The sequence below is a fragment of the Oncorhynchus clarkii genome, chromosome 22, assembly GCF_045791955.1.
Source record: "Oncorhynchus clarkii lewisi isolate Uvic-CL-2024 chromosome 22, UVic_Ocla_1.0, whole genome shotgun sequence".
In the NCBI taxonomy this organism is placed as follows: domain Eukaryota; kingdom Metazoa; phylum Chordata; class Actinopteri; order Salmoniformes; family Salmonidae; genus Oncorhynchus; species Oncorhynchus clarkii.
The window spans coordinates 46,269,017-46,293,014 of record NC_092168.1 but is presented as its reverse complement, the minus strand read 5'-3'; the positions used below and the strand labels follow the sequence as shown (position 1 = coordinate 46,293,014).

At 48.9% G+C, this 23,998-nt stretch overlaps 1 protein-coding gene across 1 annotated transcript in view; it reads right to left on the bottom strand.

The window, feature by feature from the left end:
• Positions 1-2,467: 2,467 nt before the first annotated feature.
• Positions 2,468-23,998, bottom strand: part of LOC139380973 (FHF complex subunit HOOK-interacting protein 1B-like) — a 41,328-nt gene continuing 19,797 nt past the window's right edge. Inside the window, exons 4-11 of the mRNA XM_071124178.1 lie at positions 23,265-23,510; positions 22,890-23,057; positions 21,998-22,077; positions 21,670-21,839; positions 12,412-13,788; positions 11,370-11,548; positions 9,023-9,185; positions 2,468-5,426 (exon numbers count right to left, since the gene is read on the bottom strand). Of these exons, the coding sequence (XP_070980279.1) occupies positions 5,122-5,426; positions 9,023-9,185; positions 11,370-11,548; positions 12,412-13,788; positions 21,670-21,839; positions 21,998-22,077; positions 22,890-23,057; positions 23,265-23,510 (2,688 nt within the window). The 3' untranslated portion in view covers positions 2,468-5,121. The remainder of the gene's footprint in view (positions 5,427-9,022; positions 9,186-11,369; positions 11,549-12,411; positions 13,789-21,669; positions 21,840-21,997; positions 22,078-22,889; positions 23,058-23,264; positions 23,511-23,998) is intronic.

Genomic DNA, 23,998 nt, shown 5'->3' with positions numbered 1-23,998 from the left:
AGCCATGGCTTTCATCAAACGTCAAAGTCAAGAGTCGTACCTGTCGACCAGAGTTTCATCCATTTTAAATTCTGACAGATGTTCTGGGGGGGAAAAAAAACTGGCAAAAAACAGTTGTTTCACTGACAGACCAGAGAGAATGTTGAGCCAAGATACTGACAATATAGAGGCAGGGTTAGAGATGGACTTTCACATACACACACACACACTTAAAAACAACCTCAAACCTTAGATTTAAAAAAAAATAATAAATACAAAACGGAAATGAAAGTAATTAAAGTGTCTTGGCAAAGCCTCAAACACCGTGTGGGCTAGCTTCTCAACACGACGCATACTAATCAATATTAGATGCACGGAAACACTGACATGGTTAAAGTTTCTACAGACTAGTTTCCCAGAGAGAAGAAAAAAAGGTGCCATCTTTACTTGGTACCTCAAGAGACAATAAGAATGACACCTTTTAGATATGTATATTACCTATGTAAGGTTAAGTATTAGTGTTTAAGACCGCATCATGCTTAGTTAGGCTAGGTCCAAGGTTATCATTAGCCTGGGTACCAGTCTCTTAGTTAGGCTAGTTCCAAGGTTATCATTAGCCTCGGTACCAGTCTCTTAGTTAGGCTAGTCCCAAGGTTATCATTAGCCTGGGTACCAGTCTCTTAGTTAACCTTGGAACTAGCCTTTCATTAGCCTGGGTACCAGTCTCTTAGTTAGGCTAGTTCCAAGGTTATCATTAGCCTGGGTACCAGTCTCTTAGTTAGGCTAGTTCCAAGGTTATCATTATCCTGAGTACCAGCCTCTAGAGAATCCACTCCCTATACACAAATCAAATCAACATATTAATTGTCACGTACATGTGTTTAGCAGATGTTATTGCGGGTGTAGCAAAATACTCCATGTCATGTATCAAATATGGTAATGGCAAGGAGTAGAATGTTAGCTAAGAGAGACTGGTACTCAGACTAGGTTATTATGACAGTTCTATGTTCCATTATAGAACAGTTGGGGTGACTGTTCTATGTTCTTTTGGATTCCATGTTCCTAGCCTAGGTGATAGATCTACAGTATCTTTTCCTTGAAGTATCTTTCCCCCAACATTTGCCCCCCCCCCCGAACAGGAAGAATGTCTTTCAGTATAGATAGCCAGCGTAAACTGATAATGGCCCTTTGGACTGGGACCCTATTCTCCCAGGGTTTAGAGAGCCCAAAACAAAACTGTGTAGCCTATTTCACACAACAACAGATTTGATGGACGGATCGTCAATTTGGTTAATTGCAAACAGGAAACTAAATGTGATAAATGTAGTTGCATTAAAACAAATGTCCAGCTTTTAGAGGAACCAATATCTCCAGAGGAAAACCAGCACGAGAGAAGAGAGGTTGAAAGCAACGAGCACAAGGTTTTCTCCCAGTCTCAGACTACCGATGAACCTTCCCATCCTCCGTCCCACACTGAACCATCAGAGAGGTGGACTCTACAAAGCAGGATCAATGATTTATAGCCAGCTAACTTTGATAAGCAACCAGAGGGGTAGACTCTACAAAGCATGATCAATGAGTTAGCCAGCTAACTTTGACAAGCAACCAGAGGGGTAGACTCTATAAAACAGGATCAATGAGTTAGCCAGGCCTAAAGCACTGCAGTGTTTTTTATACAACAGAACAGAAACACAGCCTTTCCTATGGCAACACCAGGTGCATGACCAAATAGACTGGCAACACCAGATGCATGACCAAATAGACTGGCAACACCAGATGCATGACCAAATAGACTGGCAACACCAGGTGCATGACCAAATAGACTGGCAACACCTTGTGAATGACCAAATAGACTGGCAACACCGGGTGCATGACCAAATAGACTGGCAACACCTTGTGCATGACCAAATAGACTGGCAACACCAGGTGCATGACCAAATAGAGTGGCAACACCAGGTGCATGACCAAATAGACTGGCAACACCTTGTGCATGACCAAATAGACTGGCAACACCAGGTGCATGACCAAATAGACTGGCAACACCAGGTGCATGACCAAATAGACTGGCAACACCAGGTGCATGACCAAATAGACTGGCAACACCAGGTGCATGACCAAATAGACTGGCAACACCAGGTGCATGACCAAATAGACTCGCAACACCAGGTGCATGACCAAATAGACTGGCAACACCGGGTGCATGACTAAATAGACTGGCAACACCGGGTGCATGACCAAATAGACTGGCAACACCAGGTGCATGACCAAATAGACTGGCAACACCAGGTGCATGACCAAATAGACTGGCAACACCGGGTGCATGACCAAATAGACTGGCAACACCGGGTGCATGACCAAATAGACTGGCAACACCGGGTGCATGACCAAATAGACTGGCAACACCAGGTGCATGACCAAATAGACTGGCAACACCGGGTGCCTGACCAAATAGACTGGCAACACCAGGTGCATGACCAAATAGACTGGCAACACCGGGTGCATGACCAAATAGACTGGCAACACCGGGTGCATAACCATAGAATGCACGGCGCACACGCATATTTTGCCACCACATGGCATTGATAGGTCGAAAAATGTTTCATTGATATAAAAAATATATATAAATTAAATCTAAAATGATGATAAAACATGGAGAGAGGTTGTAAATACAAATATCAAAATCCACTTTTGTTTTCCAGTACACGGTACCGGGGGGGGGGGGGGGGGGTCCTTTCTCGTCACCTCCCCTTTTCCAGACCTCCTCCTCTCCCCCTCCCTGTTAAATCTCACAAGCTGAGGTGATGAGTTTAAAAACAAAAGGTTTGTCTTCTTCAGATGCTCTGAGCCCATTGGTCAGATCCCTTCCTGTTGTGTCCTCTACAGTTGAGACGATCAACGCTGAGTATCTAGAGTTTGCTTAACCAGTTTCAGCGCTCTGAAAAATTACGTACCGAACAGGAACAGGGGAAATTTAAGGTTGTGGGTCTTTTTTGTTGTTGTTGTAGTCAGATTTTCAAAAAGACGGAAGATTTAACACGTCTGATGAGCATCATTCACTAGAGGGGAGAGTGGAAAGAGCTGACTCAGCACCATGTACACATGTGGTGCAGCGCTACACTACCACCCTGCTATGGTATGTACACTACAGACCACTCTCCAAGATCTACAGATCTATTCACATTTAGTGTGTGTGTGTGTATATATATATATATTGCATTTCCATTCTTGATTTCACATTGTCCCCCTCCCCCTCGTCTCTTCACTGTAGCTCTCAGCCCCATCAGTGCTCCACTTTGCCCCCTGCAGGTGGAAGGGAGTAAAGGATCTGTCCATATATGGTCACAGTGTCCTAGAGAAGGAGTGCTGATCTAGGATCTGTCCATATATGGTCACAGTGTCCTAGAGAAGGAGTGCTGATCTAGGATCTGTCCATATATAGTCACAGTGTCCTAGAGAAGGAGTGCTGATCTAGGATCTGTCCATATATGGTCACAGTGTCCTAGAGAAGGAGTGCCGATCTAGGATCTGTCCATATAAGGTCACAGTGTCCTAGAGAAGGATTGCTGATCTAGGATCTGTCCATATAAGGTCACAGTGTCCTAGAGAAGGAGTGCCGATCTAGGATCTGTCCATATATGGTCACAGTGTCCTAGAGAAGGAGTGCTGATCTAGGATCTGTCCATATATGGTCACAGTGTCCTAGAGAAGGAGTGCTGATCTAGAATCTGTCCATATATGGTCACAGTGTCCTAGAGAAGGAGTGCCGATCTAGGATCTGTCCATATATGGTCACAGTGTCCTAGAGAAGGATTGCTGATCTAGGATCTGTCCATATAAGGTCACAGTGTCCTAGAGAAGGAGTGCCGATCTAGGATCTGTCCATATATGGTCACAGTGTCCTAGAGAAGGATTGCTGATCTAGGATCTGTCCATATAAGGTCACAGTGTCCTAGAGAAGGAGTGTCGATCTAGGATCTGTCCATATATGGTCACAGTGTCCTAGAGAAGGAGTGCCGATCTAGGATGTGTCCATATATGGTCACAGTGTCCTAGAGAAGGAGTGCCGATCTAGAATCTGTCCATATATGGTCACAGTGTCCTAGAGAAGGAGTGCCGATCTAGGATCTGTTCATACAATCTTATTCGTTATGATGTAAAATTCTAAACTGATGCCAGTTCCCCGTCAGTCTACCTGTCCTATCCTAAATACTGTCTCACGTGTCAGTCTACCTGTCCTATCCTAACCACTGTCTCACGTGTCAGTCTACCTGTCCTATCCTAACCACTGTCTCGAGTGTCAGTCTACCTGTCCTATCCTAACCACTGTCTCGAGTGTCAGTCTACCTGTCCTATCCTAACCACTGTCTCTTGTGTCAGTCTACCTGTCCTATCCTAACCACTGTCTCTTGTGTCAGTCTACCTGTCCTATCCTAACCACTGTCTCATGTGTCAGTCTACCTGTCCTATCCTAACCACTGTCTCATGTGTCAGTCTACCTGTCCTATCCTAACCACTGTCTCACATGTCAGTCTACCTGTCCTATCCTAACCACTGTCTCGCGTGTCAGTCTACCTGTCCTATCCTAACCACGGTCTCTTGTGTCAGTCTACCTGTTCTATCCTAACCACTGTCTCTTGTGTCAGTATACCTGTCCTATCCTGTCTGTCTCTGTCTGTCTGTCTGTGTCAGTCTACCTGCGCTATCCAAACCACTGTCTGTCTGTCTGTGTCAGTCTACCTGCCCTATCCCGTCTGTCTTTTAGACACTTTGTGGATACAGGCCCAGACGTCACGTACACTAGATTTAACAACGGTGGAAAGGAACTCCCTCCAGACAACGCTGACAACCAATCCAATGCTTCTCAATCTTCTGGGAGGAGGGTTGAAATCGGGTTGCAACCTTCAGTGTCACGTCTCTGGAGGAAGGGCGTGGAGACAGACAGCATCACTCCTCGGTGTCGTGTCTCTGGAGGAAGGGCATGGAGACAGACAGCATCACTCCTCGGTGTCGTGTCTCTGGAGGAAGGGCATGGAGACAGACAGCATCACTCCTCGGTGTCGTGTCTCTGGAGGAAGGGCATGGAGACACAGCATCACTCCTCGGTGTCGTGGCTCTGGAGGAAGGGTGTGGAGACAGACAGCATCACTCCTCAGTGTCGTGGCTCTGGAGGAAGGGCATGGAGACAGCGTGCTCCTGGGCCAGAGCGGCCAGCTCCTTGAGGAACTCGGAGAAGATGACGGCGCAGTAGACGGCGTTCTTCACCCTCAGAGCCTCTGCCTGCTTCTCCAGCCCCGACGCCCCTGACCCGCCCCGGAACAGGGCACTGTGCAGCGATTGGCCGCCGTCTCGTACGTGGGCCAGGGCGAGCTGGGCGGCGTGGCGTGCCCGCGTGGGGCTGTTGGTGTGGCGAAGGATCAGGTCGCCTAGTGAGGGTTTCCGGCTCTTCACTGGAAGAGAGATAGACACAGCATGTGATTAGGATAGGACAGGTAGACTGACACCAGACAGACAGGACAGGTAGACTGACACAACAGACAGACAGGACAGGTAGACTGACACAACAGACAGACAGGACAGGTAGACTGACACAACAGAGAGACAGGACAGGTAGACTGACACAACAGAGACAGGACAGGTAGACTGACACAACAGAGACAGGACAGGTAGACTGACAGGACAGGTAGACTGACACAACAGACAGACAGGACAGGTAGAATGACAACAGACAGACAGGTAGACTGATAACAGACAGACAGGTAGACTGATAACAGACAGACAGGTAGACTGATAACAGACAGACAGGTAGACTGATAACAGACAGACAGGTAGACTGATAACAGACAGGACAGATAGACTGACACAACAGACAGACAGGACAGGTAGACTGACAACAGACAGACAGGACAGATAGACTGACACAACAGACAGACAGGACAGGTAGACTGACAACAGACAGACAGGACAGATAGACTGACACAACAGACAGACAGGACAGATAGACTGACACAACAGACAGACAGGACAGGTAGACTGACAACAGACAGACAGGTAGACTGATAACAGACAGACAGGTAAACTGATAACAGACAGACAGGTAGACTGATAACAGACAGGACAGATAGACTGACACAACAGACAGACAGGACAGGTAGACTGACAACAGACAGACAGGACAGATAGACTGACAACAGACAGACAGGACAGGTAGACTGACAACAGACAGACAGGACAGGTAGACTGACAACAGACAGACAGGACAGGTAGACTGACAACAGACAGACAGGACAGGTAGACTGACAACATACAGGATAGGACAGGTACCCTGACAACAGACACATGATAGGACAGGGCAACTGACAGACAGGATAGAACAGGTATACTGACACACACACAGACTAGAGGTCAACCAATTAAATCGGAATGATCGATTAATTAAGGCCGATTTCAAGGTTTCAACAATCTTTTGGACACTGTTTTTTTTTTTTTTTACTTTTATTTAACTAGGCAAGTCAGTTAAGAACACATTGTTATTTTCAATGACGGCCTAGGAACAGTGGGTTAACTGCCTTGTTCAGGGGCAGAACAACAGATTTTCACCTTGTCAGCTCAGGGATTTGTTTTTGCAACCTTCCGGTTACTAGTCCAACGCTCTAACCACCTGCCTTACATTGCACTCCACGAGGAGCCTGCATGGCAGGCTGACTACCTGTTACGCGACGGCAGCAAGAAGCCAAGGTAAGTTGCTAGCTAGCATTAAACTTATCTTAACATAATCACTAGTTAACTACACATGGTTGATGATATTACTAGTTTATCTAGCGTGTCCTGCGTTGCATATAATCAATGCGGTGCCTGTTAATTACTCATCGAATCACAGCCTACTTCGCCAAACGGGTGATGACTTAGCACTGTAGTTGCACCAAACCTAACCATAAACATCAATGCCTTTCTTTAAAATCAATACACAAGTATATATTTTTAAACTTGCATATTTAGTTAATATTGCCTGCTAACATGAATGTTTTATAATTAGGGAAATTGTGTCACTTCTCTTGCGTTCCGTGCAAGCAGTCAGGGTATATGCAGCAGTTTGGGCCACCTGGCTCGTTGTGAACTGTGTGAAGTCAATTTATTCCTAACTAAGACAAACAAAGTAATTAATTCACCAGAATTGTACATAATTATGACATAACATTGAAGGTTGTACAATGTAACAGCAGTATATAGACTTAGGGATGCCACCCGTTAGATAAAATACGGAATGGTTCCGTATTTCACTGAAAGAATAAACGCTTTGTTTTCGAGATGATAGTTTCCAGATTCGACCATATTAATGACCTAAGGTTCCTTTTTCTGTGTGTTATGTTATAATTAAGTCTATGATTTGATAGAGCAGTCTGACTGAACGGTGGTAGGCACCAGCAGGCTCGTAAGCATTATTTCAAACAGCGCTTTCGTGCATTTGTCAGCAGCTCTTAGCTGTGCTTCAAGCATTGCACTGTTTATGACTTCAAGCCTATCAACTCCCGAAATTAGGCTGGTGTAACCGATGTGAAATGGCTAGCTAGTTAGCGGGGTGCGCAATAGTAGCGTTTCAAATCGGTGACGTCACTCGCTCTGAGACTTGGAGTAGTTGTTCCCCTTGCTCTGCAAGGCCTGCGGCTTTTGTGGAGCGATAGGTAACGATGATTCGAGGATAGCTGTTGTCGATGTGTTCCTGGTTCGAGCCCAGGGAGGAGTGAGGAGAGGGACGGAAGCTATACTGTTACACTGGCAATACTAAAGTGCTTATAAGAACATCCAATAGTCAAAGGTTAATGAAATACAAATGGTATAGAGAGAAATAGTCCTATAATTCCTATAATAACTCCAACCTAAAACTTCTTACCTGGGAATATTGAAGACTCATGTTAAAAGGAACCACCAGCTTTCATATGTTCTCATGTTCTGAGCAAGGAACTGAAACGATAGCTTTCTTACATGGCACATATTGCACTTTTACTTTCTTCTTCAACACTTTGTTTTTGCATTATTTAAACCAAATTGAACATGTTTCATTATTTATTTGAGGCTAAATTGATTTTATTGATGTATTATATTAGGTTAAAATAAGTGTTCATTCAGTATTGTCATTATTACAAATAAATAAAATAAAACAAATCGTCCAATTAATCGGTATCGGATTTTTTTAGTCCTCCAATAAATCAGTATTGGCATTGAACAATCATAATCAACCTCTAATACAGACATACAGGATAGGACAGGTAGACTTACACGACAGGCAGTGGTTAGATAGGACAGGTGGACTGACCCAACAGACAGACAGGATAGCACAGGGAGACTGACCCAACAGACAGACAGGATAGCACAGGGAGACTGACAATACAGAAAGGGTAGGACAGGGAGACTGACAACAGAAGAGAAGTAAATAACCCAAAACATGTCAGACATCAACTTTTTTTTTTTTTACTATTTATATATATATTTTTTCACTTTTACCCCTTTTCCTTCCTAATTTCGTGATATCCAAATGGTAGTTCCAGTCTTGTTCCATCGCTGCAACTCCCGTACGGATTAGGGAGAGGTCGAAGGTCGAGAGCCAAGCGTCTTCCAAAACACGACTCCGCCAAGCCGCATTGCTTCTTGACACACTGCTCGCTTAACCTGGAAGCCAGCCGCACCAAAGTGTCGGAGGAAACACTGTCCAGCTGGCGACCGTGTCAGCGTGCACTGCGCCCGGTCCGCCACAAGGAGTTGCTAGAGCGCGTTGGGACAAGGACATCCCTGCCGGCCAAACCCTCCCCTAACCCGGACGACGCTGGGCCAAACCCTCCCCTAACCCGGACGGCGCTGGGCCAAACCCTCCCCTAACCCGGACGGCGCTGGGCCAAACCCTCCCCTAACCCGGACGGCGCTGGGCCAAACCCTCCCCTAACCCGGACGGCGCTCGGCCAAACCCTCCCCTAACCCGGACTGCGCTGGGTCAAACCCTCCCCTAACCTGGACGACGCTGGGCCAATGTGTCCGTGGCCCTCTCACTCACCCAGAGAATCAGAGCGTCGCAGTGTGGGCATCCCCATGGGTGAGTCCGCCCAGTCCACCTTGCCCCTGGCAGCCAGGTAGCGCTGGGCTTTCTTCAGCATGGCAGGGAAGTCCTCATGGGACGCTGCAAACGTCTCGATGCGGCTCTTCACTGAGCCCAGGACCTGAGGGAGTGAGAGAGAGAGGAGGCAGGGGAGAGAGAGAAGAGAGAGGAGGCCGGGGAGAGAGAGGAGGAGGCAGGGAAGAGAGAGATGAGCGAGAGGAGGTAGGGGAGAGAGAGGAGGAGGCAGGGGATAGAGAGAGGAGAGAGAGGAGGTAGGGGAGAGAGAGAGAGAAGAGAGAGGAGGTAGGGGAGAGAGAGAGAAGAGAGAGGAGGCCGGGGAGAGAGAGGAGGAGGCAGGGGAGAGAAGAGAGGAGAGAGAGGAGATAGGCGAGAGAGAGAGAAGAGAGGAGGCAGGAGAGAGTGAGAAGAGAGAGGAGGCAGGGGAGAGAGAGGAGGCAGGGGAGAGAAGAGAGAGGAGGCAGGAGAGAGTGAGAAGAGAGAGGAGGCAGGGGAGAGAGAGGAGGCAGGAGAGAGAGAAGAGGCAGGAGAGAGAAGAGGCAGGGGAGAGAGAGGAGGCAGGGGAGAGAAGAGAGAAGAGAGAGGAGGCAGGAGAGAGTGAGAAGAGAGAGGAGGCAGGGGAGAGAGAGGAGGCAGGAGAGAGAGAAGAGGCAGGAGAGAGAAGAGGCAGGAGAGAGGAGGCAGGGGAGAGAGAAGAGAGAGGAGGCAGGGGAGAGAGAAGAGAGAGGAGGCAGGGGAGAGAGAAGAGAGAGGAGGCAGGGGAGAGAGAAGAGAGAGGAGCAGGAGAGAGAGAGGAGGCAAGGGAGAGAGAAGAGAGAGGAGGCAGGGGAGAGAGAAGAGAGAGGCAGGGGAGAGAGAAGAGAGAGGAGGCAGGGGAGAGAGAAGAGAGAGGAGGCAGGGGAGAGAGAAGAGAGATGAGGCAGGGGAGAGAGAGGAGGCAGGGGAGAGAGAGGAGGCAGGGGAGGGAAGCAAGGTTAGGGAACATAGTGATCCTTCCTATCAGTATGACATGCTGACCAGTCCCTCGTTCACGTGCACCATCACGCGCATGTTGATTTTGTCCCCCCCACACCAGACGTGATCAGGACACGCAGGTTGAAATATCAAAACGAACTCTGAACCAACTAAATTAATTTGGGGACAGGTCAAAAAGCATTGAACATTCATGTCCATTTCTCTAACTTGCTGTTGCCAGCTCATTTTGTCCTGGGATATAAACATTGGGTTGATATTTGAGCTGAAATGCACAAGGTCCTCTACTCTGACAATGAATCCACAGATAAAAGGGTAAACTGAGTTAGTTTCTAGTAATCTCTCCTCCTTCAGGCTTCTTCTTCTTCTTCGGACTTTATATGGCGGTTTTCAACCAACTTTAAGGTGCATTACCACCACCAACTGGACTGGAGTGTGAACCTCAGTTCATCTTTCAAATCACCCACGTGGGTATATGCTCCTAAAAACCAATGAGATGGGAGAGGCGGGACTTAGAATCCAGTTCTATTTCAGCACCTGGCTATGGAGATGCTCGTTGACGAGCTCGAGCAGTGTGGGTGCAATGTTCGAATAACAATGATTGTACATTTATTTTTCAACGCTCGCGCACTTGACGCTAGCGGTGTGGTCAGCATATGAGAGACTTGACGCTAGCGGGGTGGTCAGCATATGAGAGACTTGACGCTAGCGGGGTGGTCAGCATATGAGAGACTTGACGCTAGCGGGGTGGTCAGCATATGAGAGACTTGACGCTAGCGGTGTGGTCAGCATATGAGAGACTTGACGCTAGCGGTGTGGTCAGCATATGAGAGACTTGACGCTAGCGGTGTGGTCAGCATATGAGAGACTTGACGCTAGCGGTGTGGTCAGCATATGAGAGATTTGACGCTAGCGGTGTGGTCAGCATATGAGAGATTTGACGCTAGCGGTGTGGTCAGCATATGAGAAACTTGACGCTGGGTTCGAGTTAGGGAACATAGTGATGCCTTCCTACCACCTGTATAAGAGACTTGGCACTGGGTTCGAGTTAGGGAACATAGTGATGCCTTCCTACCACCTGTATAAGAGACTTGACACTGGGTTCGAGTTAGGGAACATAGTGATGTCTTCCTACCACCTGTATAAGAGACTTGACACTGGGTTCGAGTTAGGGAACATAGTGATGTCTTCCTACCACCTGTATAAGAGACTTGACACTGGGTTCGAGTTAGGGAACATAGTGATGTCTTCCTACCACCTGTATAAGAGACTTGACACTGGGTTCGAGTTAGGGAACATAGTGATGTCTTCCTACCTGTATGAGAGACTTGACGCTGGGCTGGAACACCATGTTGGTGTTGAGGAGGAAAGATCGGAGCAGGGGTTGAGGGTAGCAGGCAAGTTGGCCCAGAATACCCGTCAACAGGATGTTTACATACAGAGAGTTCTGGAGCATGTTTTCCAGCTTGGCAAACAGAACCACCATGAACGGACCTGCAGGGGAGGCGCGAGAGAGAGCGATAGAGAGGGGGAGCCAGAGAGAGAGGGAGAGATATTTTGTTTATTTGAAACGGGGGACAAAATGTACAACAAAACACACATCTCAGAAGTGAGAAGTGATGCGTTGCAGCAGATTTAGCCAACAGTTAATTTCCCTGGGGGAGAAACAGAGAGCGAGGAAGATAGAGGGAAGGAGACAGAGGGGCGCGAGGAAAAGGGGGAAAGGGAGAGGAGAGCGAGGGAGAGGGGGAAAGAGAGAGGAGAGCGAGGGAGAAAGAGAGAGGGGAGCGAGGGAGAGGGGGAAAGAGAGGAGAGCGAGGGGGAAAGAGAGAGGAGAGCGAGGGGGAAAGAGAGAGGAGAGCGAGGGGGAAAGAGAGAGGAGAGCGAGGGGGAAAGAGAGAGGAGAGCGAGGGAGAGGGGGAAAGAGAGAGGAGTGCGAGGGAGAGGGGGAAAGAGAGAGGAGAGCGAGGGAGAGGGGGAAAGAGAGGAGAGAGAGGAGCGAGGAAGAGAGAATGGAGGGAGGGAAGGTGTACATGCACACTAATGGAAGTCAAGATCCAACAAGAAAAAAAAAAAACAGGCAACAAAACAAGACTAAATATCAAAAGGAAGCAACAGTCTACATTAATTTCCTGTGCAACGCCATCCAACATCAAAAGAGGAAGTCAACCAAAAGAAAACATCAAACCAACATCAAAATAATTAAATAAATGGAGCCGCATCCAACCCTCAAGCACCAATTTAAAATATGAGAACTAACATCTTAACACACATAAGCAAGTAAACAGCAGATAAACAGTAAACAACATCATCTAATAGACACAAAAACCCTACTGCTCCCTGGTGGTCTTTCTCACCTGTGTAGGGCTGAGTGGATGGCTGTCCTAGAGGCCTGAACACCCCCACAACTCCAGCCACTACCCCGCTCCCCATCAGGTCAGCGTCCAGGGGAGAGGGGGGCGGTGGTTCCCCTGAGTGGGGGTCTCTGGTGGTCTCCTCCAGCTGTCTGAGCAGCCCCACCCCCTTGCTCCTCTCCCTTACCCTGTCCTCCAGCTCCCGGAGTTCCTGGGTGAAGGCCTCGATGCTGATGCCCTGGCCGTTAGAGTCCCCAGGCCCCTGCTGGCCCCCCTCCCCAGGCCCAGCCCCATCCAGGAGCTCAGAGATCAGTCGCTCCACTGCTTCTAACTGGTTAAAGAGCATTGCCTCTGGAGGTCCCGATCCAGGGCTGGATGCTGCAGCACGGAGGGTCAGCCTGTCGTTGGAGGAGTTGGCACGGGGTTCTGAGAGCAGTGAAGCAGATGGAGTCTGGGTGTGACTCGGTTTGTGTGGTGGAAGACCTCTGGAGCTTTCCGCAGCTCCACTCCCATTCCCTTCACCGTAGAAGCCCTGTAGGGACCCGCAGGACTGGGCAGGGGCAGGGCAGGCACTCACCTCCCCGTTCTGACTAGAGTCCCCCCCAGCAGGGGGCCGCTGCTCGCCCAACTCTCTCTTCACCTTCTTAACCTCCATCCCTCCATCCTGGCTGTCCCCCTGCTCCCCCAACAACGTCCCATTGATGATGGCCTGCTGAGCGCCCTTGGTGGGGGCGGAGTGGAGGTGGGGAACAGCGGAGGGGTCAGGGAGGGAGGCAGAATCAGGAGGGAGATGGAGAGGTTTGGGGAGGTGGACATCCTCTCTCTGCAGGCTGCGTTTCTTGGTGCGGGGTGTGAGGCTGATACAGCTGTTCTTACCGATGGTGACGTCCCACTCTCCACTGTCCCTCTCTGTACTGCTCCACTCTGACCGCGCTGCTGCCACCACCGCTGCCCTCTGCTGGCCGGGGGAGGTACTACCACCCTGCTGGAAGGAGAAGTGCTCTGGGAACATGGCCAGGGAGGGGTTGGAGGTGGGGGGAGGGGGCGGTAGAGGGGCCGTGTTGGGTGAGGGGTCCTCTCCGTCGTAGGGGGCTGACCAGTTCCGGCAGGCCCAGGAGCACAGCTCTACCCCCCTACGTGCGTCCCTGAGGTACTCCAGGTACCCCGACTCCCAGTCCAGCCCCTCTGGGACGGGGTGCATGGGGCTATCTGGGGACAGGGGGGTGTTGGGGCCGGCACCGGGCGACGAGGGGACCGTCTCGGTGGGGGAGGGGGTGGAGGGCCCTCCTCCAGTGCTCTGCTGGCGCATGAAGAGGGCCAAGCGGGATGGAGTGCTGGGTTTGTGGTGTACTGGAGACTCCGAGCTGGGGCTGTTCAGGACTACAGACAGACAGACAGACAGACAGACAGAGGGAGGAACATTAGTCATGATTCTACTTTATGTGGATATATATTTACAACATTTATATATAAATCTAAGTAGTGAGTCAAACAAGAGAGTCGTTGTGTAACATAATGCAACTTACAAATAAAAATGTTTTTTTATTTTTTATTTTATTATAATTTTTATTTTATTTTTTAAATATGCCAATAGTTACCTTGTATTTTGTATTATTTCATAACATATTGAATTTGGCCTTTACCACTATAGCCCATAGAAACACATTAAATAACACATTCATAAATGGTACAATTGTGATTGGGATCCTTGTGATTTCTTTTTGGACTAAAGTTTTGAAGTGTCTGTCCTATAGGCAGGTAGCCTAGTGGTTAGAGCAGGTAGCCTAGTGGTTAGAGCGTTGGACTAGTAACCAGCAGGTAGCCTAGTGGTTAGAGCGTTGGACTAGTTAGTAACCAGCAGGTAGCCTAGTGGTTAGACTGTTGGACTAGTAACCAGCAGGTAGCCTAGTGGTTAGAGCGTTGTAACCAGCAGGTAGCCTAGTGGTTAGAGTGTTGGACTAGTAACCAGCAGGTAGCCTAGTGGTTAGAGCGTTGGGCCAGTAACCAGCAGGTAGCCTAGTGGTAAGAGCGTTGGACTAGTAACCAGCAGGTAGCCTAGTGGTTAGAGTGTTGGACTAGTAACCAGCAGGTAGCCTAGTGGTTAGAGCGTTGTAACCAGCAGGTAGCCTAGTGGTTAGAGTGTTGGACTAGTAACCAGCAGGTAGCCTAGTGGTTAGAGCATTGGGCCAGTAACCAGCAGGTAGCCTAGTGGTTAGAGTGTTGGACTAGTAACCAGCAGGTAGCCTAGTGGTTAGAGTGTTGGGCCAGTAACCAGCAGGTAGCCTAATGGTTAGAGCGTTGGACTAGTAACCAGCAGGTAGCCTAGTGGTTAGAGTGTTGGGCCAGTAACCAGCAGGTAGCCTAGTGGTTAGAGCGTTGGACTAGTAACCAGCAGGTAGCCTAGTGGTTAGAGCGTTGGACTAGTAACCAGCAGGTAGCCTAGTGGTTAGAGCGTTGGACTAGTAACCAGCAGGTAGCCTAGTGGTTAGAGCGTTGGACTAGTAACCAGCCGGTAGCCTAGTGGTTAGAGCGTTGTAACCAGCAGGTAGCCTAGTGGTTAGAGCGTTGGACTAGTAACCAGCAGGTAGCCTAGTGGTTAGAGCGTTGTAACCAGCAGGTAGCCTAGTGGTTAGAGCGTTGTAACCAGCAGGTAGCCTAGTGGTTAGAGTGTTGGGCCAGTAACCAGCAGGTAGCCTAGTGGTTAGAGCGTTGGACTAGTAACCAGCAGGTAGCCTAGTGGTTAGAGCGTTGGACTAGTAACCAGCAGGTAGCCTAGTGGTTAGAGCGTTGGACTAGTAACCAGCAGGTAGCCTAGTGGTTAGAGCGTTGGACTAGTAACCAGCAGGTAGCCTAGTGGTTAGAGCTTTGTAACCAGCAGGTAGCCTAGTGGTTAGAGCGTTGGACTAGTAACCAGCAGGTAGCCTAGTGGTTAGAGCGTTGGACTAGTAACCAGCAGGTAGCCTAGTGGTTAGAGCGTTGGACTAGTAACCAGCAGGTAGCCTAGTGGTTAGAGCGTTGGACTAGTAACCAGCAGGTAGCCTAGTGGTTAGAGCGTTGGATTAGTAACCAGCAGGTAGCCTAGTGGTTAGAGTGTTGGACTAGTAACCAGCAGGTAGCCTAGTGGTTAGAGCGTTGGACTAGTAACCAGCAGGTAGCCTAGTGGTTAGAGCGTTGGACTAGTAACCAGCAGGTAGTCTAGTGGTTAGAGCGTTGGACTAGTAACCAGCAGGTAGCCTAGTGGTTAGAGCGTTGGGCCAGTAACCAGCAGGTAGCCTAGTGGTTAGAGTGTTGGACTAGTAACCAGCAGGTAGCCTAGTGGTTAGAACGTTGTAACCAGCAGGTAGCCTAGTGGTTAGAGCGTTGTAACCAGCAGGTAGCCTAGTGGTTAGAGCGTTGGGCCAGTAACCAGCAGGTAGCCTAGTGGTTAGAGTGTTGGACTAGTAACCAGCAGGTAGCCTAGTGGTTAGAGCGTTGTAACCAGCAGGTAGCCTAGTGGTTAGAGCGTTGGGCCAGTAACTAGCAGGTAGCCTAGTGGTTAGAGCGTTGGACTAGTAACCAGCAGGTAGCCTAGTGGTTAGAGCGTTGTAACCAGCAGGTAGCCTAGTGGTTAGAGCGTTGGGCCAGTAACTAGCAGGTAGCCTAGTGGTTAGAGCGTTGGACTAGTAACCAGCAGGTAGCCTAGTGGTTAGAGCGTTGGACTAGTAACCAGCAGGTAGCCTAGTGGTTAGAGCGTTGGACTAGTAACCAGCAGGTAGCCTAGTGGTTAGAGCGTTGGACTAGTAACCAGCAGGTAGCCTAGTGGTTAGAGCGTTGGACTAGTAACCAGCAGGTAGCCTAGTGGTTAGAGCGTTGGACTAGTAACCAGCAGGTAGCCTAGTGGTTAGAGCGTTGGACTAGTAACCAGCAGGTAGCCTAGTGGTTAGAGCGTTGGGCCAGTAACCAGCAGGTAGCCTAGTGGTTAGAGCGTTGGACTAGTAACCAGCAGGTAGCCTAGTGGTTAGAGCGTTGGGCCAGTAACCAGCAGGTAGACTAGTGGTTAGAGCGTTGGACTAGTAACCAGCAGGTAGCCTAGTGGTTAGAGCGTTGGACTAGTAACCAGCAGGTAGCCTAGTGGTTAGAGCGTTGGACTAGTAACCAGCAGGTAGCCTAGTGGTTAGAGCGTTGGACTAGTAACCAGCAGGTAGCCTAGTGGTTAGAGCGTTGGACTAGTAACCAGCAGGTAGCCTAGTGGTTAGAGCGTTGTAACCAGCAGGTAGCCTAGTGGTTAGAGCGTTGGACCAGTAACCAGCAGGTAGCCTAGTGGTTAGAGTATTGGGCCAGTAACCAGCAGGTAGCCTAGTGGTTAGAGCGTTGGACTAGTAACCAGCAGGTAGCCTAGTGGTTAGAGCGTTGGACTAGTAACCAGCAGGTAGCCTAGTGGTTAGAGCGTTGGACTAGTAACCAGCAGGTAGCCTAGTGGTTAGAGCGTTGTAACCAGCAGGTAGCCTAGTGGTTAGAGCGTTGGTTCAGTAACTAGCAGGTAGCCTAGTGGTTAGAGCGTTGGACTAGTAACCAGCAGGTAGCCTAGTGGTTAGAGTGTTGGACTAGTAACCAGCAGGTAGCCTAGTGGTTAGAGCGTTGGGCCAGTAACCAGCAGGTAGCCTAGTGGTTAGAGCATTGGGCCAGTAACCAGCAGGTAGCCTAGTGGTTAGACTGTTGGACTAGTAACCAGCAGGTAGCCTAGTGGTTAGAGCGTTGGGCCAGTAACCAGCAGGTAGCCTAGTGGTTAGACTGTTGGACTAGTAACCAGCAGGTAGCCTAGTGGTTAGAGCGTTGGGCCAGTAACCAGCAGGTAGCCTAGTGGTTAGAGCGTTGGACTAGTAACCAGCAGGCAGCCTAGTGGTTAGAGTGTTGGACTAGTAACCAGCAGGTAGCCTAGTGGTTAGAGCATTGGGCCAGTAACCAGCAGGTAGCCTAGTGGTTAGAGCGTTTGGCCAGTAACTAGCAGGTAGCCTAGTGGTTAGAGCGTTGGGCCAGTAACTAGCAGGTAGCCTAGTGGTTAGAGTGTTGGACTAGTAACCAGCCGGTAGCCTAGTGGTTAGAGCGTTGTAACCAGCAGGTAGCCTAGTGGTTAGAGCGTTGTAACCAGCAGGTAGCCTAGTGGTTAGAGCGTTGGACTAGTAACCAGCAGGTAGCCTAGTGGTTAGAGTGTTGGGCCAGTAACCAGCAGGTAGCCTAGTGGTTAGAGCGTTGGACTAGTAACCAGCAGGTAGCCTAGTGGTTAGAGCGTTGGACTAGTAACCAGCAGGTAGCCTAGTGGTTAGAGCGTTGGACTAGTAACCAGCAGGTAGCCTAGTGGTTAGAGCGTTGGACTAGTAACCAGCCGGTAGCCTAGTGGTTAGAGCGTTGTAACCAGCAGGTAGCCTAGTGGTTAGAGCGTTGGACTAGTAACCAGCAGGTAGCCTAGTGGTTAGAGCGTTGTAACCAGCAGGTAGCCTAGTGGTTAGAGCGTTGTAACCAGCAGGTAGCCTAGTGGTTAGAGTGTTGGGCCAGTAACCAGCAGGTAGCCTAGTGGTTAGAGCGTTGGACTAGTAACCAGCAGGTAGCCTAGTGGTTAGAGCGTTGGACTAGTAACCAGCAGGTAGCCTAGTGGTTAGAGCGTTGGACTAGTAACCAGCAGGTAGCCTAGTGGTTAGAGCGTTGGACTAGTAACCAGCAGGTAGCCTAGTGGTTAGAGCGTTGTAACCAGCAGGTAGCCTAGTGGTTAGAGCGTTGGACTAGTAACCAGCAGGTAGCCTAGTGGTTAGAGCGTTGGACTAGTAACCAGCAGGTAGCCTAGTGGTTAGAGCGTTGGACTAGTAACCAGCAGGTAGCCTAGTGGTTAGAGCGTTGGACTAGTAACCAGCAGGTAGCCTAGTGGTTAGAGCGTTGGATTAGTAACCAGCAGGTAGCCTAGTGGTTAGAGTGTTGGACTAGTAACCAGCAGGTAGCCTAGTGGTTAGAGCGTTGGACTAGTAACCAGCAGGTAGCCTAGTGGTTAGAGCGTTGGACTAGTAACCAGCAGGTAGTCTAGTGGTTAGAGCGTTGGACTAGTAACCAGCAGGTAGCCTAGTGGTTAGAGCGTTGGGCCAGTAACCAGCAGGTAGCCTAGTGGTTAGAGTGTTGGAATAGTAACCAGCAGGTAGCCTAGTGGTTAGAACGTTGTAACCAGCAGGTAGCCTAGTGGTTAGAGCGTTGTAACCAGCAGGTAGCCTAGTGGTTAGAGCGTTGGGCCAGTAACCAGCAGGTAGCCTAGTGGTTAGAGTGTTGGACTAGTAACCAGCAGGTAGCCTAGTGGTTAGAGCGTTGTAACCAGCAGGTAGCCTAGTGGTTAGAGCGTTGGGCCAGTAACTAGCAGGTAGCCTAGTGGTTAGAGCGTTGGACTAGTAACCAGCAGGTAGCCTAGTGGTTAGAGCGTTGGACTAGTAACCAGCAGGTAGCCTAGTGGTTAGAGCGTTGGACTAGTAACCAGCAGGTAGCCTAGTGGTTAGAGCGTTGGACTAGTAACCAGCAGGTAGCCTAGTGGTTAGAGCGTTGGACTAGTAACCAGCAGGTAGCCTAGTGGTTAGAGCGTTGGACTAGTAACCAGCAGGTAGCCTAGTGGTTAGAGCGTTGGACTAGTAACCAGCAGGTAGCCTAGTGGTTAGAGCGTTGGGCCAGTAACCAGCAGGTAGCCTAGTGGTTAGAGCGTTGGACTAGTAACCAGCAGGTAGCCTAGTGGTTAGAGCGTTGGGCCAGTAACCAGCAGGTAGACTAGTGGTTAGAGCGTTGGACTAGTAACCAGCAGGTAGCCTAGTGGTTAGAGCGTTGGACTAGTAACCAGCAGGTAGCCTAGTGGTTAGAGCGTTGGACTAGTAACCAGCAGGTAGCCTAGTGGTTAGAGCGTTGGACTAGTAACCAGCAGGTAGCCTAGTGGTTAGAGCGTTGGACTAGTAACCAGCAGGTAGCCTAGTGGTTAGAGCGTTGTAACCAGCAGGTAGCCTAGTGGTTAGAGCGTTGGACCAGTAACCAGCAGGTAGCCTAGTGGTTAGAGTATTGGGCCAGTAACCAGCAGGTAGCCTAGTGGTTAGAGCGTTGGACTAGTAACCAGCAGGTAGCCTAGTGGTTAGAGCGTTGGACTAGTAACCAGCAGGTAGCCTAGTGGTTAGAGCGTTGGACTAGTAACCAGCAGGTAGCCTAGTGGTTAGAGCGTTGTAACCAGCAGGTAGCCTAGTGGTTAGAGCGTTGGTTCAGTAACTAGCAGGTAGCCTAGTGGTTAGAGCGTTGGACTAGTAACCAGCAGGTAGCCTAGTGGTTAGAGTGTTGGACTATTAACCAGCAGGTAGCCTAGTGGTTAGAGCGTTGGGCCAGTAACCAGCAGGTAGCCTAGTGGTTAGAGCATTGGGCCAGTAACCAGCAGGTAGCCTAGTGGTTAGACTGTTGGACTAGTAACCAGCAGGTAGCCTAGTGGTTAGAGCGTTGGGCCAGTAACCAGCAGGTAGCCTAGTGGTTAGACTGTTGGACTAGTAACCAGCAGGTAGCCTAGTGGTTAGAGCGTTGGGCCAGTAACCAGCAGGTAGCCTAGTGGTTAGAGCGTTGGACTAGTAACCAGCAGGCAGCCTAGTGGTTAGAGTGTTGGACTAGTAACCAGCAGGTAGCCTAGTGGTTAGAGCATTGGGCCAGTAACCAGCAGGTAGCCTAGTGGTTAGAGCGTTTGGCCAGTAACTAGCAGGTAGCCTAGTGGTTAGAGCGTTGGGCCAGTAACTAGCAGGTAGCCTAGTGGTTAGAGTGTTGGACTAGTAACCAGCCGGTAGCCTAGTGGTTAGAGCGTTGTAACCAGCAGGTAGCCTAGTGGTTAGAGCGTTGTAACCAGCAGGTAGCCTAGTGGTTAGAGCGTTGGGCCAGTAACCAGCAGGTAGCCTAGTGGTTAGACTGTTGGACTAGTAACCAGCAGGTAGCCTAGTGGTTAGAGCGTTGGGCCAGTAACTAGCAGGTAGCCTAGTGGTTAGAGCGTTGGGCCAGTAACCAGCAGGTAGCCTAGTGGTTAGACTGTTGGACTAGTAACCAGCAGGTAGCCTAGTGGTTAGAGCGTTGTAACCAGCAGGTAGCCTAGTGGTTAGAGCGTTGTAACCAGCAGGTAGCCTAGTGGTTAGACTGTTGGACTAGTAACCAGCAGGTAGCCTAGTGGTTAGAGCGTTGTAACCAGCAGGTAGCCTAGTGGTTAGAGCGTTGGACCAGTAACCAGCAGGTAGCCTAGTGGTTAGAGCGTTGGGCCAGTAACCAGCAGGTAGCCTAGTGGTTAGAGTGTTGGGCCAGTAACCAGCAGGTAGCCTAGTGGTTAGAGTGTTGGGCCAGTAACCAGCAGGTAGCCTAGTGGTTAGAGCTTTGGACCAGTAACCAGCAGGTAGCCTAGTGGTTAGAGCGTTGGGCCAGTAACCAGCAGGTAGCCTAGTGGTTAGAGTGTTGGGCCAGTAAACGAAATGTTGTTGGATCGAATCCCTGAACCGACAAGTTAAAAATCTGTCGTTCTACCCCTGGGAAAGGCAGTTCCCTTCAATGTTCCCTGGGCGCCATCGATGTCAATTATGTCCACCCCCCTCCCCCCCGGGTTAAATGTAGAACTGACTAGGTATCCCCCCTTTCACTATATCTAGGAAATATAAGATCAGCAAATACATATGTTTTTAACCCCTTATTTGCCACAAAACCACTTCCATTAATGTGTATGGGTTGCCGTCAGACGAGTCCCGTGACATGTTTGTGAGAGTCTCCCCTTTCCACAGTGGGGTCATATTAGTTTTAGACCCCAAACGGTTCAGACGCAACAGACAGAAGTTGGCACATCAGCGCTACAGACCTCAGACGAGTCCCGTGTGGCTAGCTCTCTTTCCTTCCTAGCTTCCTTTTCTTGGTCTTTCCTAGCTTCCTACAGGCCTCTCTCATCTTTTTAAGTGGGAGAACTTGCACAATTGGTGGCTAACTAAATACTGTTTTAGGCCCACTGTATATATTTTAAACATTGATAAAAAAATGTAACCAAAATATCTCCATAAAACTTCATAATGAAAACGTATAGTTAAAATTGAAGTTCAACTCTGTCCAAATCTTTAACACAGCACAATGGTTTAAAACACACACCGTTTCTTATGCTTGTCTTGTGTATTGAAAAAGGGTACATTGTAAGTTAATCTGGATAAGAGCATCTGCTCGAATGAGTGAAATGTTCAGTAGAAACCGTGGTTAGTCGCCTGTCAGTCAAGTTACCTTTCCCCCAAAGGGCAGGTTCTTCCTCCCGCTCAGCAGAGGGCACTGTGCTCAGACGGCAGCAGTCTGGGATCAGGGACAGGAACTTGTCAGCTGATTTACCATAGAGATCAGTGTCCCTGATGGCACGCCTCTGACTCAACATCACATGGGTACAGGGCAGCAGATACCTGTCATGAAAATAATAATAGATTTCATTTATATAGTGTTTTTTCATTACAAGTAGAATCTTAAAAGATGCAATAAGACAACAATACACTGTTACATTCTCAGTAGTAGCAGCAGCAGTAGTATAGTAAGTAACACAACACACACACACAGTTTCTACCTGAGAACGAGCTGCAACATGAGGTCTTCACAGTTGAGAGAGAGCAGAGTCCTAAACAGGCTCAAAGACACCATACACAGCTGTAGGAGAGAAATAGCAGAACATTAGACACAGCTGTAGGAGAGAAATAACAGAACATTAGACACATCTGTAGGACAGAAACAACAGAACATTAGACACATCTGTAGGACAGAAACAACAGAACATTAGACACAGCTGTAGGAGAGAAACAACAGAACATTAGACACAGCTGTAGGAGAGAAATAGCAGAACATTAGACACAGCTGTAGGAGAGAAACAGCAGAACATTAGACACAGCTGTAGGAGAGAAATAGCAGAACATTAGACACAGCTGTAGGAGAGAAACAGCAGAACATTAGACACAGCTGTAGGAGAGAAACAGCAGAACATTAGACACAGCTGTAGGAGAGAAACAGCAGAACATTAGACACAGCTGTAGGAGAGAAACAGCAGAACATTAGACACAGCTGTAGTAGGAGAGAAACAGCTGTAGGAGAGAAACAGCTGTAGGAGAGAAACAGCAGAACATTAGACACAGCTGTAGTAGGAGAGAAACAGCTGTAGGAGAGAAATAACAGAACATTATACACAGCTGTAGTAGGAGAGAAACAGCAGAACATTTGACACAGCTGTAGTAGGAGAGAAACAGCTGTAGGAGAGAAATAACAGAACATTAGACACAGCTGTATTCATTTTACTTACTACAACTGATATGGATGTGGTTGTCTCACCTAGCTACCTTTTGATGGCACTAACTGTAAGAGGCTTTAGATAAGATGGTCTGCTAAATGACTGAAAAATGTCAACTTCTCCCTATCACTCCCAGAGAACCCCCAGTACTGTACACTCACAAACACTACATAGTACTGACCCTCGAGTTGCTGCTGATGCGCGTTAGCAACGTGTCCAGGATGGTGTCGTTGTCGTGGCGATGCATGAGGATAAAACGCAGGAAGGTTTTAAGAAGAGACGTTTCCGTGATGCTGCGCAGGAACAGGTCCAGGTAGGTTGTACTGGCTATCATCTCATCTACAGATGACTGGGGGAGGGGGATGGGGGGGGGTTGATACATATTAAAATAAACTACTCTGATATTGGCAGCCAAAATTACATGTTTTAACGAGAAGAGTAATAAAATCAAGTTTTTGAGCGTCGTCTCCGGCTGACTACTATTTTTTTTAACTAGCTAATAAATTCAATCAATCAGCTCAGGCTAGCCAATCAGAGAGTTCCCCCCCCCCCCCACCTTGTGTAGGGCGGGCCCCATGACAGGGACCAGGAAGCCGTTGTGAACATAGTCGACCAGCTGTCTGCGGACCAGGGGGTGAGCCACCTGGATGACAGCGTTACAGAACTCCAGAGAGTTCATGAAGAGCACCAGAGAAGACACGCCCATCCAGTCCTCCCTGCGCAGAGCGTGCCAGTCATCCCCCCGTACCTCTATCTTCCTCGGCAGGGAGGAGTAGAGAGCACTGAGGCCCGTGGCCAGCACCTGGAGGGGGGGGGGGAGAGGTCAGTGGATGTTTAGGAATAAATTAAGAGGTGAAATGTTCATTTTGACAAGGCTGAACATGTGTCAAATATAAGGGAAAGCAGGCATGTGTGTCAGCAGCACATCACAAACACTCAGCGGGAAATACTAACAGTCCATGTATTAATGATGTATTTTCTGATCAAATAAAGGAGGGAGAAAGATGACATTTCTGGGAGATATACACATGCATTGGAAAACAGGTCTCAGGACAGTGTCTACAGGCAAATGTGTTTCTCGTTTAATCTGAAAAACGGTCTCTGGTTTAATAACACCACAGCCCCTTGGAGAACAGCTTAGCCAACACAGACAGTCCTGTGGACAGCATTTCTTTATAGCAACTGGCAGCAAAAAACGTTTTTGGAGCAAAAATATTACATTTGCCCCTCCAAGTTATAAAAAAATATATATATATTTTATATACACATACACACATGGAATGGGTGGCC